Source organism: Mauremys reevesii, linkage group 2 (genome assembly GCF_016161935.1).
Source record: "Mauremys reevesii isolate NIE-2019 linkage group 2, ASM1616193v1, whole genome shotgun sequence".
Classification (NCBI taxonomy): domain Eukaryota; kingdom Metazoa; phylum Chordata; order Testudines; family Geoemydidae; genus Mauremys; species Mauremys reevesii.
This window is the reverse complement of record NC_052624.1, coordinates 93232752-93258228: the sequence shown is the minus strand read 5'-3', so window position 1 is coordinate 93258228 and position 25477 is coordinate 93232752. Positions and strand designations below refer to the sequence as shown.

Genomic DNA, 25477 nt, shown 5'->3' with positions numbered 1-25477 from the left:
GAGAACAAGCTAAAATGTCACCATTAGGGATTTTAGTGTGTGGAGAAGCGAGGGTGGAAGACAGACTGGAGAGGTTCTAGAATGGAGTTGGATAAAATAGTATTTCAGACAGCAGCAGCAGATAGTATGTTCAGTGAGCTTAGAAGCAAAAGGGACAGAGGAGAGGGATGTGAGGTGGGTTTTTTTATGATGGAAGAGACCAAAATATGGATGGAGTGTGACTGGAGGGACTCGGGGGAATGTGAGAGGGTGAGGCAAATAGTAATAGAAGACGTAAGAATGGGGGAAGGAGAAATCAGGTGCTAGCAGGGGATAGAGTTATTGGGACAGATAAAGGGGGTAGAGGATGAAAGCAGTCAGAAAGCCTCAGTTTCAGTGAAGGGGAAAACAAGATGGAGACAATGGCAGGGTGGAGTAGATTCTGAAAATGAGGCCCCTTTAAAGGTATCTCAAGTCAGGTATCCAAAAATCACTTTAGAAAATCTTGCCTAGTTTATTTAAAATATATGATCAACCATTTGTAAACCTGAGGCAAACAGAAAAATGAAATTTACACAAACAATGGTATTTATTCAAAAATTTGTTTCTGCCATTAGATTTGCATTAGCTCTCATATCCCGCAAGCATTAAACTTTCAATTGGAAGCAAATGAGAACAATTCTCAGCCACCTCTTTATAAAAAGCCTTCAATCATTTGTAATGTTTTCTGACCAGTAAATAACAGTACTGCTTCACTGAGCTATTTAACTCATATTACTTACAGCTGGGGACAAATGAGGAACAGTCATCTTCTAAACGTAGAGAGGCAAAAAGAAAAAAAAAACCCAACCCCCAAAAAAACACAATACCCGCATCCAAACCAAATTAGATTAGGATTTCTCCCCATTGGTTGGAGGAGATAAAAGATAACCTTTTCAACTTTTACTTTGCCTCACACTGCATTTATATTTTCAAATGAAAGATTCTGAAAATGGAATTTTACAAGTGTTAATAGGTTTCAGTCCTATCTCCACTGCACGGAGACTAAATACAGATGGAACCACTGAAATGCCGCTTCAACTGGAATGTCTGTGCTGACTTTTAAGATAGCACACAGGGGCACTTAAAAAAAAGATCATATGGTGCCAAATTAGGCATCCCCGCACAAAAGTCTGGATAAACAGACTTATGAGAAGGAATCTCTGCAGGAGTTTGGGGCGGGGGAAAACCTCAAAATCCATCTCTTCCTGCATTTTCCAGCCATTTCCCTCCCCCCCCCCTCCCTTGGGCATTGAGCACCCTTTCAGTTGCAATATAGACCATGGGATGCAGTAATAATGTCACGTCCCCACACACGTGGGGCCTCAGACCAGTCATAAACTCATTGCCCATATTCATATCCCAAAGCCATTCCTTCTCAGACAGTGGTGTGAAGAGAGTCACCTCAGCAGGCTCCTCTTATTACCGATTGTATCTGAAACCCTAAATGTTAGGCACGTCCTAGAAATAAAGAAAAGCGAACAGTCCCTGCCCCAAAGAGCTCACAATCTAAGGCTCTGTAAATAATTACACACACAAGTAATGAGGTCAGTGGGATTACTCACATGTGTAGACAAGTATTTGCAGGTCCAGGGTCTAAATTCTGACCTGACACTGACGTCAGACAAAATTCTATTAAAGCACAGCCTATCCCCGTGTCGCCTCCCCAAAAGCAATGGAGACTTGTTAAATAAGCAAACAGTACTGCTCTCTCCAGTAATACTTCATACCCATACTACAATGCCTGGAGTGTCAATACTGCCAGGAGGTTTTGGAAGGCGATTGTGTGTATGTGTTAAGAGGAAGAACAGTGGATCCATTATATTCAGAACCTTCTGCCTTTACTTCACTCTCTCAGTTTCAAACATATTGCTTTCTGATTTTTCATACTTTATATAATTATTAGTTGATTGATCATTTCTCTTAGTATTGTGCCCAGAGGTGTAAATCCAGATTGAGGCCCCGTGGTGCTGACTATTGTACAGACATGCTGTATGAGACAATCTTGCCCTGAAGAGTGTACAGTTTGAACTCTGTACTGCTGGGAGGCACAATAATATATAGCAATGAATGCAACCAGAGATCTTAAATAGATTCTTTTAAATAAACACTAGAACAAGGAGGAAGTGTTGTCCAAAACAGGAGGACCTAAGCAAAATTCCTATCAGATGGAAGCTGCTCTCTCTATATCTCACACTGTTCTCAAACAGGCTGATAGGAAGGATTTCCCTCATCCCTACCCTGCTAAAGTTGTGTTTGCCAAATCCTTTAATTCCCTGGTTTCTTCAACCACCCTATTTGAGACAACCACTACTAAGGAAAGTTTAAGTTGGAAAAACAAAACATTGTCATGTGTTGACATGGACTAGGTCATTTCTCTGAATGAATAAAGGAAAGGCAGACCTCTCTAATATATCTTATGGTAGTTACATAAGACCCCAAAAAGGATCAGGGTTTCATTGTGCTAGGTAGTGTACATACACTTGAGAAGAAACAGCCCTTTCCTGAACAGCTTAACCCAATTAACTTAAGTTAGCTAACATGTTTGTATATGCTAGTCTGGACATGGCACAGACATTTGTTTCAGGACACAAATGGTTGAGTCTTAGGGTAAATCACAAACATTTGCATTCTGGAACAAATATCTGTGGAGTGTCCAGATTCACATGTACAAACAGCAAAGAATCCTGTGGCACCTTATAGACTAACAGACGTTTTGCAGCATGAGCTTTCGTGGGTGAATACCCACTTCTTCGGATGCAATATTCACTTGCATCTGAAGAAGTGGGTATTCACCCACGAAAGCTCATGCTGCAAAACGTCTGTTAGTCTATAAGGTGCCACAGGATTCTTTGCTGCTTCTACAGAACCAGACTAACACAGCTACCCCTCTGATACATGTACAAAAGTTTTCGCTAACTCAAGTTAAATGGAAACCAGTTAACTTGAGGTAAACTCTAGTGTAGACAAACCCTCCAAGACAAGAGAGACATAGGATGGGAGAAAGGGAGAGAACATACAGACAAGCAAAGTGCTTAGGGATGATGATAGACACATATTTTGTTAGTCTGCTCTTTCTCTCTCTTTTTTGTATAAGCAACATGAACACCTCAGGTATTTCTCAGAGGATAAGAAAATGCAATATTCAGAATAAACTTGACAATGGTTAGGCTGCTGGTACGCCACTATTGTCTCATTATTACCTTGTACTCCCCCATATATCTGTCTGTATCTACCCCATTGTCTCTTGTCTTATATTTAGACTGTAAACTCTGTGGCGAAGGGACTTGAAATGTACATTTTGGGACTGTCCTTCCCAATTAGGAACAGGTGGTCACCCTACTTCTGAGACTTGTCCTATTCTTTACTCAAGAGACCATCCTTCCTCATAACATGCAACCAAAGGGCACAGGAGGAGCCATCACTTTACTTAACACAAATAATTAGTGTGCATTGATTGTAGGAATTATAGCTGCAATTTGAGTGTTGCACAACCCGTAGCTAAAATTACAGTGAGATCCAGTGGTTTTGTACAGCTCCAGTCTCAGGGTATGAGCAATATATAAAAATTAAATGACAGCATATACTGTATAAATATCCTCAGTTAATTGTGTATCTCATGGTAATTCTGACTATCAGTAGAAAATTAATATCTCTCAGCTGTGGTGCTGGCTGTGGTTTTAGTTTGTTTTGCTTTTCCATTAAGGAACCCGGTATTTGTGGCTGACATTTTTATTGCATTAATGGCCGGAAACGATGTGAGAAGAATGCAGACAGAAGTGGAAAGCATTAACAGAAACATTTAAAACTATTGCATGGACACTCTAATTATGATGGTGAGTAACAGACATGTAGCTGAAGAGGCCAGGTTCAATGAATGGTTCAAGGGTCATTTCATATATTTAATGTGAGCTTCCACTTTCAAAAAGTGCTAATATCTCTTTCTGGAAGTTTACTGTTTGTAGCTTAAAAATGTACATAGACTTTTTCCACTCAGTTTTGCAATCTACACAGTAATACTACAACAGCCTTTTCCTACTAAGAAGGCTAAAATAATAGGGCCAGATCCTCAAATGATGTAAACCCGTACCTTCATTGCGTAGTCTAACTTTCAAAAGCACTGAGCACCCAAAAGCTCCCATGGACATTTGTTGGATGCCTTAATAGCCTAAATTTAGCCTCCAATCTCTGCAAATTCTGGCTTGAGTTTTCTAGCCATTATGGTTACAATCTAAGGCACAATGAAAATTTAGGATCAACATGTCACATTCAATTTGCTAGCAAGATAAGTAGCACAATAAATACTCTAGTGATTGTGTTGATTCATTGCCACCCTTACTTCACTACAACTCACTAATTTTGATTTTTTCTTGAAGATGGGGCACCATTCTAGAGCAGCTGATATTTTATCAATATTGCAGACAATGGGTGTGAGTTTTTTTAAGGGTTTGGCAGGTAAGGGAGCATTGGTGGAGTAGAGACTGTGGATTTTTCAGAAGCAGAAGAAACTTTTTTAGTTGTTTTTAGCAGTGATTAAATTTTGACATATCAATCTTGACAGAGCCCATTCAACTAAAAAAGGAAAGCAAGTAAATATCGGGCAATAATCCACAGCTCTGACCCTATAAACATTTATGCAGTTGAGTAACTTTACACTAGTGAGTAGTCCCACTAAACTCAATGGGACTACTCACTTGTGTAAGGTTACCCATTTGGGCAAGTACCCATGGGGCATGAGCGCTTGCAGGATGAGGGCCTCAATTTGTACCAGAAAGTAAACATCTCCTCTGAGGTAGCTAACAGAGAGAGAATACATGGAGAAGCAAGAACAAAAAGACATTTAAAAAATGAGGCATTATATAGAAAATAGATGAGTCATGAAGATGCAAAAGTGATTTATTAATACCAGAAACCTAGCCAATGACAAGTGCAGAAGAATGAAATTAATGCCAGTGCTTCAACAACACTATCAAACTATTTGCTTTTGTCAACTTATCACAGGAATTATTTCCTTTCCTCCCATTTTGAAAATGTATTATGCAATTAGACATCACTTTAATAAACTGCATGCATGCCTCTGATAACTGTTTGCTCAAAATGCTTAGAACTTTTCAGTTTTTGTTTTAAAAAAGAAAAACACTAGGAACTTCAAGTCCTGCCAATTTTTCCTCCCTGCCAAGTCCTATTAGCATAAATGAATGGTTTATTTTAAGAAATGCCTGATAAATTACTCTACACAATCAGTAATGAGGGTACTGTCAGCAAAGGAGAATCATTTCCAAAATTTACTTGGCACAAATGAGTGGTTGACTCTAGCTCACAACGATGTTATATTGACTCTAGCCCCTGTTTTATTCCATAAATCTACCTGACCTCTTCAGGGTTGGGGGAAAAAACGTTATTCTATAGAAAGGGAAGTTGCAGCAAATTTGCTTTTTTTCTGCATTTGCTTTTTAAAAAATGGATATATGCAAGCTAGCTTTGTAGCTTGGGATTGTCCTCCTAGGCCACTATAACAGGTAGCACTCATCCCTGTGCTTTTAGGAGTCAAACCAGAAAGCTAAGAGGGATATACTATCTGGAAAATGAAGGCATAAGGGCTTCCAACTTGCTTTAGTTAGACTCCTAACTAAATTTAACTAAATTAAAGCCAACAATCTTTCAGCATTTCTTATGAAGATTTTCTAGGTATGGTCCTTAAATGATTTATTAGTCATTCCTGTGAAATTAGTCACATCATGGAAAACCTTTCGGATAATTATAGATGTTAAAAAGACTTACTAGATCATTTGTCCATCCCTCTATCAGTGCAAGATTATTTCTTTTTTTTTTTTAAGGGCTTTGTCCAGTCCACTTTTACAAGTCCCAAATGATGGGGCTTCCAACACTTTCCTTGGAAGACTATTCCGCAATCTTATACATTTCTATTTCAATTTCCAAAAGATTTCTAACAAGGTCTGTACAATGTTTGCTGCAACACAACATCAAAACCGTGTGCGTTTCTTAGTAGGAGACAAAAGTGTCTAATGCAATATTTTGTGTTTAATGTGACAAATTCTTAATGTTTAGCCATACATTAAATATATGGTTAAACATGAAGATCCAACTACAGTGTCTAACACAATACAGTATGCTGGGAAGCAGTATACAGTGCAGATGAAGAGAAAAGTCCCATAAGCCTTGTGACGTTACATAGTAAAAGGATATACACCAACTGCTTCCCCAGGGATAGGTTGTGAATCCCATCTTGCTTGTCAACACACAGCTGCGGTATTGTCAATTAGAATCCATACTACCTTTCTTTCAACAAGAAGAAGAAAGGCCTAGAGAACTAAACAGATTGTCCTGAGCTCCAGGAGACTGTTACGCAAATAGAATTCTGGAACTGAAGTGCCACGCTGACTGACAAATCCAGAATCCAAGCTCCCCCATCTGTATCTGGCAGTATCCGTAACTATTATTAAATCAGTGACTGTAAAAGAGAAAAGGGCCCCCACAAATTACACTGTATTTGCTGTCCTGCCATTGCAAAGCTTTTGTTAAATGAAGCAACAGGGTCAAAGGCTGCCCCAGTGTTGGGACCCCTGCGACTGACAGAACTGCTCTCTTGCAAAGTTTGGGGGGGTGGTGTCATTTTTCTGTGCCTGGGATTTTTAGGCACATAAACGTGCTTGTCCAAGGAATGTATACAAATTAAAATGTTGCCTGACTTTTAAGAAAAGCTCATCTCTGCATAAGTGTAGCAGTGTGAAAGAAAAAGAAAAGCCCTATTCAGAGACTCGAATTCTCTCAAGCTTTTTCCTCTCTTCATATTAAGCATATTCCAGGCAGCTGTCTAATGAAATGTTTCTTTCTCCAGAGTAGGGTTCTGAACATGAAACTTTTACTTAACCTGCTTGAAACATATACCACATTTTTGCCAGAAAGTGCACTGAGGACCAGCAAAGCAAATCTGCCAAGTCAGACACCTTCCTGGGAGCAGCCTGCATCTGATCTCTTGGGACTAGAGAAAAAACATTGTTTTTCATTTGTTTAGTTTATTCTGACGTTCAGAGGTGCACAGTAGATTTGAAATGCTTATGGGGAGAATTTTTGATTTTCCATATGTTTTGCGAGAGTCTGTTTTAACTAGTTTAAGGATGCATAGTTCATCTATGAATCAGAGCAAACTGTGAGCCCCAACTCAAGCACTAAAGCCCAGGGCTCCTATGAGTAGCTGTCTGATGACAGGCTCTGAAAGGGGAGGTTTTAGCTGCAGAACACCTTACAAACTCATCTTAATTTTCAGCTCTGCACTGGTTTCCCTGCCTGAGGGTCTTGCTCACCCAGAGTCTGATCTTCCTCCAAACCCATTGACTTCAATGGGCTTTGGATCAGGTCCTACAGAGATGGGGCAGGATTTGTTATAATGTACCAAAGATGCAAATTTTCCAACAACAATTTTAAATTATTTATGCAGAGGAACATTCTGAGATTATTCTTTGCAAACACCATGAAAACTGAGTATAAGAGAAATTATGGAAAAAATAAGTCCCTAATAACAACGCTACTATACAGACAACTTTGTGTCACTCAGTAACACTACATACTGGCCTCACTCTTTTGGTCTGGCTGAGATGTTCATGGCCTGACTGTTAACAGCTCCTAAAGCATGAAAAAGACATCCCAGAAAGATAATTTTCCCAGATATTTCTGTACGAGTCTTTTCTATAGGCCCTGGTGACTTGTTTCTATGACCTCCCAGTCCATCTAAAATTATATACCTCTTGCTGGCTGAAAGGGCCATCTGCCAAGCAAACGTAACTTCTTCACCACTGCTGGTCCTGGGTAGATCACTACAGTAGTGAGAGGAATAGAGTTTTTTTTCCAGGACTGATCTTGGATCAGATGCTTTCCCACTCCCTTTGAGCACCAAAAATCCAGTATGCCTCCTCACACGTGATAAACTACTAATTGCATACAGACCTTATTGTTACAATAGAATGCACATCCCAGGGTGGTGGGCATTCAAATACAACAGATAAAAATAGTCCAATCAGAGGGGGATGTAAATGAAGACCTTTTATATTTCTAGAATAAAGGAAGAATTAGAAGAAAGTTTAAAACTCTCAAAATTGAGAGGTAAAGAACATATCTTCTGATGTAAAATTAACCACTTTCCTGTTGACTCATTTGCACATATGTATGTCAGTCAAAAAGAACCTTTGGTGCTGCCTCAAGTGCAATGACGGATTTCACTGGAATGTAATAATATAAATGTGATGTGTCTGTACTACAGATGCTAGAATGGAAGGGTTGCATTCAAAGGATTAAAGAAAAAAACTTACTGAAAAGATTGATAGTATAAAACTTTTTTTCAGCTAAAAAATTATTAACGATACACCAGTGTTAAGGATCAAATAGATCCATCTGTGGGGAAAAATGATAATTTCAGAATATGTACCATTTATTGAGAACCAAACCAAAAGTGTAAATAAGTTCTACTGGTTAGCAGAGATTGAGGCTACAGTATAGATGACCTTAATTCACACTCTATGTGATTTGGATCTCTCCCTAAAAACATATAGTAGGAATAGAAGAAAAACCCATTGATAGTAATTGGGTGTAGGTTTTTATCATTTTTGTGCAGCATGCACACTAGCATAAAAAAATACTATTAATGCCATGTCCCAAATTTCATTGCATGGCAAGTGGTCACAAAAAAGTGTTAAGTACTCTTGTAAAATGTACATTATCTTAATGATTTGGCTTTTTTCCATTGGAAAGCTTTGCATTATTACATAGACATGAATCAATATAGCTGTCTTTTTTTTTTTATTGCTGACTAAATATTACTAGTGGGAGAGCACTTTTGGCAAGCAAACTGTATATCCATTATAACCTGAAGTTTAGGACAAATCTGCATTCTCTGCCAATGTGCCTCAATCATTATGTTTCAAAGTTGCAGTATTTAGAAAAGATTGGAAATATGAGACTTGTAGAATAAGCCAACATATAATCAAAACTCATAAGCATGCACAATATAATGTTTTTCCTCCCTTAAAATGATGGTTTAAATATCATGACCATTGCATGGGGGCAGAGGGGAAAGGGAGTTGTGTACTGATTATGCTATGCAGATATAAATCTGAGTTTCATACGACAGAGTAGTATTAGTTCAGTATTAAGGCTGAGAAATTAAGTACTCAAAAATTGAGAAATTTCCAAAGTTATGGTTGAACATTCAAACCAGTACTCTTGTCTTTTGTGTGAAGTCTTTAAAATATGGTCCCTCTTTATATCACTATATAAATATCAAACAATATCATATATAATGCAATGTATATTATTTTACCCTGAATACCATGTTGTATGACTCAGTTAAGTTCCTCACTGAATATTACTTCTCATTAACTTATAGCTAATTTAAAAATTCAATATGTACAAAAACATTGAAAATGTTGCCATAACTCAGCCAAAAATTCTACTATAAAAAACATTTTTCAGAGAGAGAGAGAGAGAGAGAGTCTACTGAGGTTTTCACACTTCATTGTAATCAAAATTATTTTTTACAATACAATTGGCCTGGATTTGAAACTCATTCACAACTTTCTCAGGCATTTGTCTTCACTAATGTAATCTTTAGAAGCCAGCAGCAGCACATGTAAGTTCCTTGATACTACATGGTGGTGAATATTTGAGACCCTGTTTGGAAATGAAACTATGTCAAAGTATATGACAACCCAATTCTAACTGGACTGATGAGGCCTAGTGGTCCAGTTTTACAGCTCTCTTCATATTTCACATGCACTAAAACTCTCAAGCTGAAAGACCAAAAGAAAAAAGTAGACCTACCAGAAATAGGTTGAAGAACTAAGATACTGGACTGAGGTCTGGTCTATGTCTAAAACTTAGGTGAACCTAGCTACATTACTCAGGGCTGTGAAAAACTTCATGCCCTGTGTGACATACTTAGTGCGACCTAACCCCCACTGTAGATGTGGGGGTTAGCAGAATTCTTCCTTTGACCTAACTACCACCTCTTGGGAGGGTGGATTTAGTACAATGATGGGGGAAACCTTTCCATCGCTGTAGTAAATATCTGCTCTGCAACTGTGCTGCTGTAGCACTTATAGCATAGACATGCTCTACCACTGACATGCTATCTGACTTTGAGCAAGTTATTTCATCTTTCTTTGCCTCAGTTACCCTATCTGTAGAAATAGGGATAATTATACTAATGTCTCTTTATAAAATGTTTTGCCTTCTATAGATGAAAAGTGCTATATCTGATATAAAAGCTAAGCATTATTATTGTAAGTATAAATGTAATCTTTTTATATAAACCTTCTATTTTTATATGATGAAATAAATGTTTGTAACATTAAATATGATTCTATTTTCTGAAAGACACAGCTGTCACCATCATCCAATTATCTGCATTGTATACACCAAGAGCACCTAATTCTCTTCTCACATCAATGTCATCCTGAGATAACTCTCTTGACTTCATTGGTGTTACTCTTGATTTGAATTGGTGTAAAATGAGAAGAGAATTATGCTCAGACTTTGTAAATATACCTTATGTGGCACTTTGACTTACTTCTGGGTGTTCCTAGGGAAAAGAACAGCAGATTTTTAGAACTATTTAAAAACTCTTATCACATTTCATGCCCTGCAACATAGCAACTGCCTACAAATCATCCCCATTACATAAGAGACATAGGCCGTGTCTAGATGAACACTTACTGCACGGCAACCTGAGTGTAAATCTATAGTGCCCGACATCCCATGCGCTAGCTATCCGTGTGGACCCTGCTGCTATGCACTGAAAGCTCCCTAGTGACAGACTGATATAACGCAATAATTGACTGGCTGTCAATAATTGCTATGTTTTTCTCTGAAGTAGCCTCTTTATATTCCCATTTATGAGATGGGCAGAGGTGAAAGTAAGCTGGCCTGGTCTGGTATGGCGTACCAGTAAGAGCCGGTACACAGCCGACCGTACCGGCAGGGCCGCTGATGAGTGGGACCAAAAGGGGCAGCTTCTCCAGACTGGCAGTTAAAAAGGGCCCGGAGCTACAGCAGCCAGAGCCCTTTAAATCACGGCCAGAATCCCAGGGTAGCGCTAGCGGCACCCGGGAGCCCTGGGCCCTTTAAATCACCGCCGGGCCACGCTGAAGGGCCTTCCGCCCGAGGCCCCGCCCCTTCCGGTTGAGCCCCCCCACCGCTCAGGATCCCGGCTGCCCTGCGTACCGGTAAGTACCTTAAGTTACTTTCACCCCTGGAGATGAGATTCTTAGGCCCTGATTCTGTAACCCCATTGTAAGGGCCTGTGGAATGCACAGATGTGAGTGGCTTCCCCGAACCACCAGCAGGTCCTAGTGAACATGAACTGATTACAGCTTCTTACAGTTGCTTTGGAGAAATTACAGGTGTCTAGCCCAACAGCACTGTGCTGACTATGCTACCGTAGACAATAGCTCCTGACAACCACTAACAAAGAAAACAGCTCCATACCTAGGGTGTGGTGGAGGATGGTGATGAGCTGAATGGATGACCAGTTTGGCAATAAAAATCTAGTTATGTCAGAGCAGGAAATACAGTGTAGCTTTCCTCTTCTAATTCCTGTGGGAGTGTCACAGGACAACTTGGTCTCTATGCAGTGTCCTTCACTGCCTGGCCAGTTCATGTGGTCTCACAGTCACAAACACACACCAGGGTGTTACCCTTTCACTATGTGTGTATTTATTCCTTTTTTCTTATATAGTATCATAAAATCATAGGACTGGAAGGGACCTCAAGAGGTCATCTACTCCAGTCCCCTGCACTCAAGGCAGAACTAAGTATTATTTAGACCATACATGACAGGTGTTTTTCTAACCTTAAAAATCTCTAATGATGGAGATTTCACAACCTTCCTAGGCAATTTATTCCAGTGCATAACCTCCCTGACAGTTGGGAAGTTTTCCCTAACGTCCAACCTAAACCACCCTTGGTACAATTTAAGCCCATTACTTTTTGTCCTCTCCTCAGAGGTTAAGGAGAACAATTTTTCTCCCTCCTCCTTGTAATAATCTTTTATGTACTTGAAAATTGTTATGTCCCCTCTGAGTCTTTTCTTTTCCAGACTAAACAACCCCAGTTTTTTCAATCTTCCCTCATAGGTCATGTTTTCTAAACCTTTAATCATTTTTGTTGTTCTTCTCTGGACTTTCTCCAATTTGTCCACATCTTTCCTGAAATGTGGTGTTCAGAACTGGACACAATACTCCACCTGGGGCCTAATCAGTGTCTTGCTTACAAAACTCCTGCTAATTCAGCCCAGAATAATGTTTGTTTTTTTTGTAACAGTGCTACACTGTTAACTCATATTTAGCTTGTGATCCATTATGATCCTCAGATCCATTTCCACAGTACTCCTTCCCAAGATATCCCTCAAATTGTGCCAGCTTCTAGGAACTCTGAAGTTAGCTCTGTTTGCCAGCTCTCAGGGTCAGAACTCTCTGAAGGTGAAGGGTTCCGATGCTGTGATAAGGGACTCCCTAGGCATTACTTACAATTTCTGTATTTGTTTTCCCTACCCTCCTTCTCAGTATTTCAGAAAGTACTTCAAAAGTAAAGAAGTTCAGGACAGAATTCTATGCTATTGTCCATCCAGACTAGAGCTTCACTAGATCTGCCAATTCTTGATACATTTCCCTGTAGTCTGTGGAGACTGGAATTAATGACTGAAATGCAGGGGAGGAGAGAGGCAACTCAAAAGTCAAAGATTCTCTGTTGATCGCATGCTTGCTGTCAGGAAATCCTAGCAAAAAGCAGGATTTGAGGAGCAGACCATTAAACTCCTGCTCTCAGGTTTGAAATAAAACAACTAATAAATCCTACAACAGGGTTTATAGGGACATTGATTTGTGGGCATAATCAAAGCCAGGAAGTAAAAATTCCCTTTCAGGAATTAAACCACTAATCCTTGACTAGCTAGCTAGGAAAGTAGCAGAGGTAAACATACTACCACTATTAAAATCCATGTCTCATCCTTAGCTTCTGTATTCCCTGGAGTGGCTGGAAACAGAGAAATTGGAATACTAGCCAGAGCTGCCTCCTTTGTCAAAATTACTGAGCCCAAATATGACTCCTGTTGGGAAATTAGGGCCAGATTTTAAAAGACATGCATTTCTGTCAGACGTTTTCAAAAGGCTGTGCTCACGCAACAAAAATATCTGCTTAGCGCGCATAGTTGGGGTCTTTATGCACAAATTAGGTCTGTCAATTGCAAATGGGTAATTGCACACATACATCTTTGAAACTCTGACACTTAATGTTTTTTCAATCAGAAAGCCTCTACTGACAACTATTCTTGCCTTTACAGTTCCTTACACCATGTTTCTGAAAACAGCTGTTACCCTGTAAGAGATTAAAATCTCATTCTGTTTTACAGGCTCCTTAGTCAGATTTAGTCTTTACATTAGTTCAGATACAGTGAAGTACTGAAGAAAGTCCTGTTTATAGGGAAACCAGCCACAAACGTTTAGGTGAAAAATACATAGGCCCTAAACTGTTTCAATTTTAAGGGAGAAGTGGACACCAACTTGTGAAATTCCTTCCCCTCCAACGACCTGACTTATCTGCTTTAAAATCAAGGGTAAATTGTTTTTACCATTGTTCTGTCTAGTATAGTTTTAAGTATGTTAAAAAACACTATTCCATAGCCTAACTGATCTCTCTATTAGGAGAAATATTTTTTCTCATACAGGCCCTGATCCAATGCCAAATGACTTTCAACCAACTTTGGATCAGACTGTTACATTTTCTGTCTTGATTTTATCCCTTTACACATTGTTATTCCTCCTTTTACAAAGCTAAATAATTCCTCATCGGTTGCTGGCATTTAGATACTTTGAATATTCGTAGACAGCGGTGGCTCGTGCCCAGAGTGACTGGTAAGGCTGCAAGCTGCCCTACACCTCCGCTCCTAGACTCCCCTCCAATGCCCTACCTTCCTCTACAGGGTGGTCATGTATTCAAAGTGGAAAAACTGGGACATTGTTCAGGGTATTACTTGGAAGCATTTGGTGAGGGATAAAAGAGGTTGGTGGGGACGTAGGAGAAAAGAGGCCTGCACCTTTGTCCCTCTCCCATTTCTTCCCCCTTTCAACATAAAAAACTAGAACACTTTAGCATAAAGAGTAGGGTGAGAGAAAACATTATTTATCCCTCTGTCTTCTCTTCACTGTCTCTTCTAGCCCCAGCCTCTCTCCCTTTATCCTAAATTTCATTCTACCATCCCCTACCACTATCTCTCACCACTCCAAATCCCTCAACACCCTTGTTTCACAACTGACTCCAACAACAACCACCTGTGCACTCCCTAAAAGCCCACAAAAAACTCAAAAGAAATAACAGTTAAAAGTTATACAATGCAGCGCTTCCTATACTCAAAAAAGGAGAAGAGCTGAAGACCCCAGGAATTCTGTTATGGGCCTTGCTATGTCAATCTAATTAACGTAGGAGGCGCTCAGATATTATAATGGTAGGTGTTGTACAAAACTGGATGGATGGATGGATGGGCAGGCATAAGTACAAAACATTGGGTTTGGAGTTGATAGGTAGGTGGGTAGAATGAATGAATACAACTTGATCAAATCAAATACTCAAAATTCACTGGACCACACAAAGCAACCTAAAGATTAGAAGCATGAGTGCATGAGCTATTCTTCTATTCATATTAGAAAAATACACATCTGAAGAAAAATAATCTGAAACACAAATATTTATGGGAAAGAAAAGTCCACAAAATAGTGACATTGGCATAGACTTTGTGATGACACTGGAAAGCAAATTAAAAGTGAATTTGAAGTGCAACATGACAGCAGCACAGGTCAATGCAATTTTTAACCATGCATGCAGAAGCATCTAATATCACTATTCTAGGCAACAACAGTCTTTCTTAACTCTGTTCTGATGCAACCACACCTGGGATTCAGTTTCAGGCACAACACTACTAGAAAAAAGCTGTGGGGGGTACAAGGAAAAGCGGCTAAAATGATCAGAAGTTTTGACCAACTGACTAGGAAGGAAGATTTCAAAAGTTAAATATGTATAACTTGCATAAGCAACAAGAAGGGCATAAAGCAGTATGGACAAGTAAGAGCTTCTCCACAGTTAAGGATAAAAACTGAGCTTAATTTATATACTTGATATTGCCCCCCTCTTCCCTATTCAACCAATCCACAAACAGGGCTGGATTAACTCTCCTGTGGGCCCACGGCTATTAGATTTTGTGGGGCCCCTGTATACAAGTCTTTTTCCTAATTTAAAACAAAATGATCACAATTATGGCATCAAGGCTATTACTGCTATACTAAACTTGCCTTTTAATTAACATAAAGACGTTCTGTTGTTACATATCAGTCTTAAAACTTAAAATTGGTTCCCGGCCAATGGGAGCTGCGGGGACGGTGCTGGGGGTGGGGGCAGCAAGCGGAGCTGCCTCCCTCCCACCCCCACAGGGGCTGCAGAGATGTGCCAGCAGCCATCCACTTCTGGGAGCGATGTGGGGCCACGGCATGCAGGCAGCCTTCCTGAGTTCTGCTGCACGGCTAGACTTTTAGGGGCCCAGAGATTGCGATCAACTGGCAGCGGCTCCTGGATCGACTAGTCAATCGTGATCAATGGGTTGGTGACCACTGAATTGTATATAATTATGGATTTATTTTTGCAGGGCTCCTCTTAGCCCAGGGCCCTGGGCTGCAGCCCCTAAAGCCCCTGCATTAATCCGGCTCTGTCCACAAATAAAGGAATGTTGTCTTCAAATATTGTGTAGGTCAGGTTAGGGGATGAAGAATAATTTTTCTATCTGTCTCAGGTAGTTACATGACCCATCATTGCAGTATCTGAGTGCCTCACAATCTAATGAATTTATTCTCATAATATCTCTGTGAGGTAGGGCCCTGCTATTTATCCCCATTTTACAGATGGGGAACTGAGGCATAGAGAAGCAAAGTGACTTGTGTATGGTCACACAGAAAGTCTGTGGTTCAGCAAGAACTGAATCCAGGTATGCCAAGTGCTATGCTAGTGCCCTAATCACTGGAACATCCTTCCTCACCTATTAAATGTGAGATAATGAAGCAAGAGTTTTTTAAAATATGACACCTTAAAAATAGAGGAGTACATCATAGTCCAAAATGTCTTCTTGCTTTTTTTATTCTTTTCAATATAAATGCAGAAAGAAAAGAAATAACCTTAGTTTAGTGGACTTGTCCAGTCAAAAGTAAATACAAAAGGGCAAAGAATAGTTATTAACATTTTAAACAACAACCTCAGAATGATAAACTGGATTCAATAGCCTTAAATTAGGGTGCTGTAGTGAGGCAGCCTGGTTCCCAGCTGCCCCGTCAGACGCCAATGTGGGCGGAGCCAGTGGAGCTTGCACCCACTCCCCAGAGGTCAGGGCGCAGGACAGGAAGTACAAAAGCCCAACCCCAGAGCTCACTAGAGGCCCGGCCACTGGAGAAGCCAGACGCCTGTGGCCTAGCTCCTGGTTGGGAGACTCCTGCAGCTTGCGGCCGACCCGAGGACTGGCCAGACACCGACCAGACCCCAGAGAAGCTGGTAAACCTGACACTGGCAAGTTACCCAGAGGAGCTGCCAAGCTTACCGCTTGCCGGGTACCCAGAGGAGCCCATGGTGCTTGAATCATGGAAGACTCCGTCCAGACGCAGGTACCTCTGGAGGGGGAAGTGGGAAGTAGCCCGGGGGCAGCCGAGCCTAGTCTGGCTGCAGCACACCCAGAGCCCATGTCAATGTGTTGTGGTCAGGATCCCCACTGACTAAGCAGCAGGTCATTTACCCCTGCTAGGGCCCCGGGCTGGGACGCAGTGGAGTGGTGGGCCTGCATCCCCCCTGACACCTAACATGCGGGTGGTCGTCTCCCCCTCTCCCAGGTCCTTCGGAGCTAGGACCTGGGCCTGTTATTGAACTGTTTGCTCCGCTCCTGCCTGAGGGCCTGAGCCACTGACTGTTTGTTGCCTTGTCCTGATCCAGGGCTTGCTAATATTAAACTGTTCGCTCAGCCCCTACCTGAGGGCCTGAGCTGGTGACTGTTTGCCACCCTGCCAGGCTAATTCCCTCAATTCACTGGACCTAAGTAGTGAGGCAGCCTAGTTCCCTGCTGCCCCGGAGGGGGGGCAAGCCCCGGCCAAACCCCTACATGTGCCAAAAAAGCTATCATTCAAAAAAAAGTCTCTAAAATTATTCTATCCAGAGACAGACCTAAACATATAAACCAATCACTACAGAGGCCTGTCAATGGAAAATATTAACACCAAAATGGAAATTAATCAAGACAAAAGAAAGTGGTGGTCACCACAGATAGAAAATTCTTCTAATGCTTTTTAGTCAGATTCCAACCTGAGAATAAAAAGTCAGAGAAAGTTAAAATCAAGTTTATTTAGATTCATCTAGATGATGTGAGGAACACCATACTGCTTTACTCCTGATTCCAAGCTCTGCTAGTCCCTCTTATGTCTCTCCTGTGGACTTCCTAACATGCTCATTTTGCTGCTCACATTTTTATATTGTACCTTCCCATTATGTAATTTCTATATAGGAAAAACCTCTCTCTTCACTGATACTCTGTACGTATATAACTTTTTGAAATTAAGTGTAAAATATATGTATGGATGTGTATCTATATAAATACACACACATTTTATATGAAATATAAAGATTTAATTAGTAAAGGGAGCACTTTATATAAGATATTGGTATGTGCGTGTACAAACACACATGCACCTTACACCATAGGACTTACAAAGCTCAATCTATCTTGCTTTTCAACAAAAAAGGTAAGAAGTGCTTTCATTCATGGGGAGAAAACATTGCATACTAAAGAACTCTTTAATCCAGAGGAGAAAGGCATACAAAACCCAATTGCTGAAAGTTAAAGCCCCAGATAAATTCAAATTAGAAATAAGGCATACTTGGCCTATGTCTACAAAGGAAAAAAAACAAAACAAAAAAAAAAACCCCAAACATGCCAGTGAGTCTCAGAGCCTGATTCAACTGACTTTGGCTTGTGCTATGGGGCCAAAAATATGTGTAGACATTCAAACTCGGGCTAGAGCCCGAACTCTATGGCCCTCCCCCTCACTGGGTCTCAGAGCCCAGGCTCCAGCCCAAGTCCAAATGTCTACACACACCCCACAAGCCCAAATCAATTGACCCAGGCTCCAAGACTCACTGTTACAGGGTTTTTTTCCTGCTGTGTAGATGTGCCCATATTTAACAGCAAGAGTGATTAACCATTGGCCCAAACTATCAAAGGAAATAGTGGATTCCCCATCTCTCTATGTCTTCAAATCAAGACTGGATGCCTTATTGTAAGCTATGCTTTAGTCAAACACAAGTTATTGGGCCCAGTACAGCAGGTAACTGGATGAAATTCTATACAAGAGGACAGACTAGATGATCTTATTGACACTTCTGACCTTAACATCTATGAAAATATGCTCATTTATAACAATTTAAATCCAGCCTTTCACTACACTCCTGGGATAGGGCTATGGAGGGCTCTTTTTGGAAATGGGGGGTAGAGCTTGTTTGTTAGGAAGATATGTGGTGGGAGCATGCAAGAGGACTTGTACATTCATCCAGGGCCAGCTCCAGGCACCAGCTTATCAAGCAGGTGCTTGAGGCGGCAACTCGGGAGTGGGGCGGCACTTTCAGGGATTCGGCGGCAATTCGGCGGACGGTCCCTCACTCCCGCTCGGAGCGAAGGACCTCCCGCTGAATTGCCGCAGATCGCGATTGCAATCGTGGCTTTTTTTTGGCTGCTTGGGGCGGCAAAACCCCTGGAGCCGGATCTGCACTCATCCCAGTGTTCTAGGATTAAGGGAAATTGTCTAAATCTTTAAAACATATTCTGACATTTAATTAAACTAAACTTTTGAATTGACAGTGGATTCCTTTTCTTATCCAATAATTATTAAAGATCATAAAGATATACTTGCAATGTATGGGTGCTGAAGTAATTTGGCTGTTTTACAATGCACCCGAGGCACGCATATATATCTTTACAATCACACACCCTGTGCTGTGTGAGCACCTGGCTGTGCTTGGTCACAGAGGAAGGGGATAGGAAAGTGCTTTCTGAGCTATTTGAACGGGCAGAGGTGAGGGACTATTTTGTGCAAAACAACAAAAATATATTTTTTTGTTCCTAAACAAAACTGAATTCCAGAGACACACATGACAGCTGCAATAAATGTTACCTCTGGTGAGAGGATAACACTTTAGCCAAAATGGTTGCTCAAATAATTCCATTTCTTTAGTTTGATTCAGATGTATGACTGAGTGCAGAAAAGTGATATTTTTGTTTCATTGGAAAAGTTTCTAGTATAAAACAAAGAAAGCCAGATAGTAACTCACTGTAGATGGAGAAAAAAATAATGAAAATCTTTTCATCCTTATCAATAAAACTACTGCCTAAATAATATGCCGAGTTACACTCACTCACAAGTTTTATTTTATTCAGTACTGTGTCATACAGAGTAGGTGGGAGTGCTCTTTTGTTTTAAGAAAATATCCTTCTGTCATTTTAACTTCAAAAGCAGAAAGAAACATGTGCTATAAAAAAACTGCTTTGACTGCCACATATATATATTACCTAAAGAGAGACTTAAATAAAAACTCTGGTCTACACTATGCATTTAAACCAAATTTAGCAGCGTTAAGCCGATTTAACCCTGCACTCGTCCACACAATGAGGCCCTTTATATCGATATAAAGGGCTCTTTAAACCGGTTTCTGTACTCCTCCCCGACGAGAGGAGTAGCGCTGAAATCGGTATTGCCATGTTGGATTAGGGTTAGTGTGGCCGCAAATCGATGGTATTGGCCTCCGGGCGGTATCCCACAGTGCACCATTGTGACCACTCTGGAAAGCAATCTGAATTCGGATGCACTGGCCAAGTAGACAGGAAAAGCCCTGCGAACTTTTGAATTTAATTTCCTGTTTGCTGAGCGTGTAGCTCTGATCAGCACGGGTGGCGATGCAGTCCCAAATCCAAAAAGAGCTCCAGCATGGACCGTATGGGAGATACTGGATCTGATCGCTGTATGGGGAGACAAATCTGTTGTATCAGAGCACCGTTACAGAAGACGAAATGACAAAGCATTTGAAAAAATCTCCAGGCTATGATAGACAGAGGCCACAGCAGGGACTCAGCACAGTGCTGCGTGAGAAACGTAACGGAAAGCCAAAGAATCAAATGGACGCTCATGGAGGGAGGGAGGGGGTACTGAGGACTCCAGCTATCCCACAGTCCCCGGAGTCTCCAAAAAGCATTTGCATTCTTGGCTGGGCTCCAAATGCCTGAAGGGTCAAAAACATTTTCCTGGGTGTTTCAGGGTGTATGTCATCAATTTACACCCTTCCCCCTCCCCAAAAGAAAAGGGAAAAAATTGTTTCTCGCCTTTTTTCAATGTCACCCTATGTCTACCGCATGCTGCTTGTAGACAGGGTGCTGCAGTGCTAAACAGCAGCATCCTCTCCCCTCCCCTCCCCAGTGGCAGACGATACGGTACAAAAGGACTGGTATCTGTCCTCGTCATCATCCTGTGTGTGCTCCTGGCTGGCCTTGGTGAGGTCTGCCGGGGGCGCCTGGGTAAAAATAGGAATGACTCCTGGTCATTCCCAGCAGATGGTGCAGAACGGTTGGTAACCGTCCTCATCATAGCAACTGGGGGCTGAGCTCCATCAGCCCCCCGCCCGTCATGTCTAAAGAAAAGATTCTGTACTGCCTGGACTATCATAGCAGTGGAAGGCTAGTCTCCTCCCCCGCCCCCACCACCCTTTAATGTCCTGCCTGGTCTATCATAGCAGCTGGAGGCTTCCTCCCCCTCATTTTATCTCACTAAAAAGTCTGTGTTCTTATTCCTGCATTCTTTATTCCTTCATCACACAAATGGGGGGACACTGCCACGGTAGCCCAGGAGGGTTGGGGGAGGAGGGAAGCAACGGGTGGGGTTGTTGCAGGGGCACTCCCTAGAATGGCATGCAGCTCATCATTTCTGCGGGATCTCTGGGGCTCTGACACGGAGCGGCTGTGCTCTCTGGTTCTCTAGTACACTTGCCCCATATTCTAGGCTGGATTGACTCTATTTTTAGACAAAAAATAGGAAGGGAATGACCCAGGGAGTCATTCCCATTTTTGCCTATGCGCCCCCGGCCGACCTCAGCGAGGCCTGCCAGGAGCACCCATGATAGCAGCAGACGGTACAGAACAACTGATAACCGTCATCTCATCACCAATTTACAATGGCAGACGGTGCAATATGACTGGTAACCGTCTCTGCTATCTTGCAAAGGCAAATGAATGCTGCTGTGTAGCAGTGCCGTACCACGTCTGTCAGCAGCATCCAGTACACATACGGTGACAGTGACAAAAGGCAAAATGGGCTCCATGATTGCCATGCTATGGCATCTGCCAGGGCAATCCAGGGGAAAAGGGCACGAAATGATTGTCTGCCATTGCTTTCCTGGAGGAAGGATTGAGTGACGACATTTACCCACAATCACCCGCGACACTGTTTTTGCATTGGGATCTCAACCCAGAATTCCAATGGGCAGGGGAGACTGCGGGAACTATGGGATAGCTACGGGATAGCTACCCACAGTGCAAAGCTCCGGAAATTGACGCTAGCCTCGGTACATGGACGCACACCGCCAAATTTATGTGCTTAGTGTGGCCGTGTGCACTCGACTTTACACAATCTGTTTTACAAAACTGGTTTATGTAAAATCGGAATAATCCCGTAGTGTAGACATACCCTAAGGTCTGCAAAGAGCAACTTCCAGCTGAGAGAAGCTTAACACAAGGGCAGACTCACTATTGGCTCAGCTGATAGAACTGCTGTCTGCAGAACATAAAATTCCTAGTTCCAGTCCATGCCATAGTGATGCGTAGGATGCATGCACAGCCAATCTGGATTCAGGGAAAGGTGTGATGGTCCCCAAGAATGGAAGTCACAGCAGTGGGTAAGAGTAGGGTGACCAGATAGCAAGTGTAAAAAATCGGGACGGGGGTGGGGGGATAATAGGTACCTATATAAAAAAAGCCCCCAAAATTGGGACTGTCCCTATAAAATCAGGACATCTGGTCACCCTAGGTAAGAGGCAGCTTACTTATTCTTCCCTAGTAAGTGGGGAAGCATTGATTAAGGTGCAAAGGCCATTCTACCATTTAGGGGGGTAAAGCACTTTAAAAAATACTAAGAAAACATATGCTGGAGGAGTAAGGAGGTTTACTATTTATTCTTCACTTTAAAAGAAATGCTATCACATTCCAAATTAAAATATCATACACTTTTTAAAAAAAAAGTCCTTTACTCATCTGAATAATCCCCAAACTCAGAACATACTCCTTACCTTCCCCACTACCTCATTTCTGGTTTTGCAATCTGTACCAATCTACTGTTTATATATATATATATATATATATATATATATATATATATATATATATATATATATAAAGATTTTTTTAAAGTATTTTGAGGATAGCCAAGTGAGATGACATACATCATTTCTGCGGAGTTCCTGCAATGGTACTGAATTCCTCAAAATTGAAATCAGCTCTGCAAATGTAAAAGACATAAACAGTCAGCGCTGATGACTAAAAAAGGCGAATGAGGTAACGGTAATGCTGGTGAAGCTGTTTGTCTCCAATGTGCCATAAATAGTGAAGTGAAATTAATTTTTTTCAGTCAACATTAGCTATGCACACGCACACACACAAAAACACACCAAGAATGTGTGATGAGAAGCAGACAGGATCAGAAGTTCAGGCAGGGGCTCTTGTAGAGAATTGCTGGGATGTTTTATTTTGTTGTTGTTCCTGTAGCGCAGATTTCTTTAATTTCCTGCAAAATCCCTCAATGCAGGACAGCACTTTTCAATGAACTGTCTCTGCCATATATCTAGTCCTACTGAATCTTCCCTGCTTTCCCAACACTAAAAGGTTGAAAAGAAGACGGCATAGTTAACAACAGTCTGAGGTTTCCGGCAAGTTGATTCAATACAAGGAAATCCCATCACAGTTTTCTCCTTTATAATCAACCTGCCTTGTTTCTGTGGGCAAAATAAATACACCACTACCTCAATATAATGCCACCCGATATAACACAAATTTGGATATAATGCGGTAAAGCAGTGCTACCGGGGAGGAGGACGGGGGGGGGGGGCTGCGCACTCCAGTGGATCAAAGCAAGTTCAATATAACACGGTTTCACCTATAACGCAGTAAGATTTTTTGGCTCCCAAGGACAGCATTATATCGAGGTAGAGTTATATATCAAAAAAGCACTTGACACTTCAATTACACCTTCCTTCTGAAGACAGTAAAGTATTTTTCAAATATTAATCAATTAAGACTCAAAACAACACTCCTGTTAAGTATGTAATTGTTATTTTGACCCAAAGTTGTCTGTGGCACAAAAAAGAAGACAATCCAGATTTCCTGACACCTCATCCTGTTCCTTAACCAGATGTCCATTATTTTTCTGTAACTGTGATATAAAAACTTGCTATCATGGAACCACCTATGATGTAACCAGTCCTAGACTATGACACCCAAGAATGAATCGGACAGTAAGAACCGGCTGATTATGAACAAAAATATTCTTCTCTTCTTTTCACACAATATATTTGTAATCCACAGTGACAAGAGAAGTAATACAGGAAAAAGGGTCAGTTCTATGCAATGGGTTGGCTAATCAGTGTAGATGCTCTGAACATAGCCCCAGATTCAAGTAGGAGGAGCTTTTGTCCTGTTTCATGGAAAAGATGAGCCATATGTAATGTGACTTACGTAGCCCACAGAGGCTGAGTCTGCACCAAAAAGGAATACTGCACTGAGTCTGGATCAGTCCTTCAAACACATATAAATAATCTCAAGACACTAAAGGAAGCCTGTACCAGAATGCAAAATATAGGACTGTTCCCCTTCACTCTAAGTCCAGGCCAAGCAAAACTAAGTTGCCACTGTTCAAAGTTTCACACATATATCATTACATCAGCAAACGGCATGTTTCAAGGCGCCGCTCCCCATAGACTCTCACTTATCACATCCATGATATCTGCAAACATAATGGGGCTCAATGTTGAACCCACTGCAGGCCAGCATTTACTGGAAATTCTCTACTGTAGCCCCATTTAGTTTGACTACAGTAATCCCGTCATCATACATATCCTGGATAAGATAGACATATCCTTCTCCATTGCAAACTCCACCAAACTAATTCTCTTGGTACACAATTGCACACCTTCTCCAGATCCGCAAAGACCACATCCAACTGCCATCTCTTTTCTGTGAATGTCTCCATGAGAATTTGTAGCACAAATATGGCATCAGTTGTGATACTTTCTGGCATGAATCCATACTGGCCTTTCCAAATTTCAACCATGCCACTTGGGCCCTATGATGAGGATGTTCAAGGCAAATAAAGACCACCTTAAAATAAATCTTGTTGGGAAAGTAGGGCTCATCAGCCTTGGCAGGCAGCTCATCTATGAGACCGAAAACTCCAATTTCAAACCAATGGTGTCAGGATTGGACAGCTGACCTGTCAAGCTTATCCAACAGATATTCTCATGAGTTTTTCTACCTTAAAAGGTTAATAAAGTGGATTGTTTACATTTCTGACAGATTTAGTTTTTTGTTGTTGTTGTTGTTGTTTAACTATTTAAAAAAAATTAGTGATAAAAGGCAAGATTTTAAAGGCCAAATTGTATCTTGGATAATGCAGATGTTGGGAAAGTTGTTATTTGGGCTTTCAAAGTCATATATGAAATATACCATAATTGGACAGATTTGGACAATAGTTCATGCTATAAAAAAAATAGGGGTTGGTGTATATTATACCCTATGTAGCCATTGAAAATACATTGCCCAGTGGCCCACACAAAGCAAAAGAAAATGCTGCTTTGGTGGAAAATGAATTGATGTTCTTCACCAGAAAAGTTTAGGGTTAAATAAAATTCCAAGGCTTCCTCTACTTTGTTCACTCGTTTAATTTGGCTGCCCCAATACCATCCAGTGAGATCTGGGTTTTCTCCTATAGCTAACCTCTCTCTTCCATTATTTTTCTGTCCTCAAAGGGTCTGTAGTACTCTCCATTCATTTTCTTAAACATATTTAACTCCTCTTCCAGATCTCTCTGTATCCATCCATCTCACTAGATTCTTATATGGCATCTATGACTGTGGTATCTGAGTGCTGAATGAAGATGTTAATTAAGACCACGTAAAAACAATCAACCTGCAAAGAACCACACACATTTTTATTCATCTTTTTTAAAATTCTCTTACAGCTTTCTGCAAAACCATCTCGCCAGTCAGAACAAATAAGCTTCCTTCTTCTATATCTAAGAACTATATTGAAATCTATCCAAGAAGATCTTAACAATACTTTTAC

At 41.1% G+C, this 25477-nt stretch overlaps 1 protein-coding gene across 9 annotated transcripts in view; it reads right to left on the bottom strand.

Annotated features, from left to right (window-relative positions):
- Positions 1-25477, bottom strand: part of SUGCT (succinyl-CoA:glutarate-CoA transferase) — a 658579-nt gene that overhangs the window by 208327 nt on the left and 424775 nt on the right. For 2 of the 9 annotated variants that reach the window (XR_005594441.1, XM_039525903.1), the window contains one exon: positions 25076-25279. The exons of 5 other annotated variants lie outside the window; for them this stretch is intronic. Coding sequence is in view for 2 of the 4 variants with exons in the window: in XM_039525903.1 (XP_039381837.1) it covers positions 25239-25279 (41 nt within the window). In the remaining 2 variants the exon portion in view is untranslated. Of the gene's footprint in view, positions 1-25075; positions 25322-25477 lie in introns of those variants that run through there. 2 more of the 9 variants (XM_039525904.1, XR_005594442.1) reach the window with 2 other exon arrangements.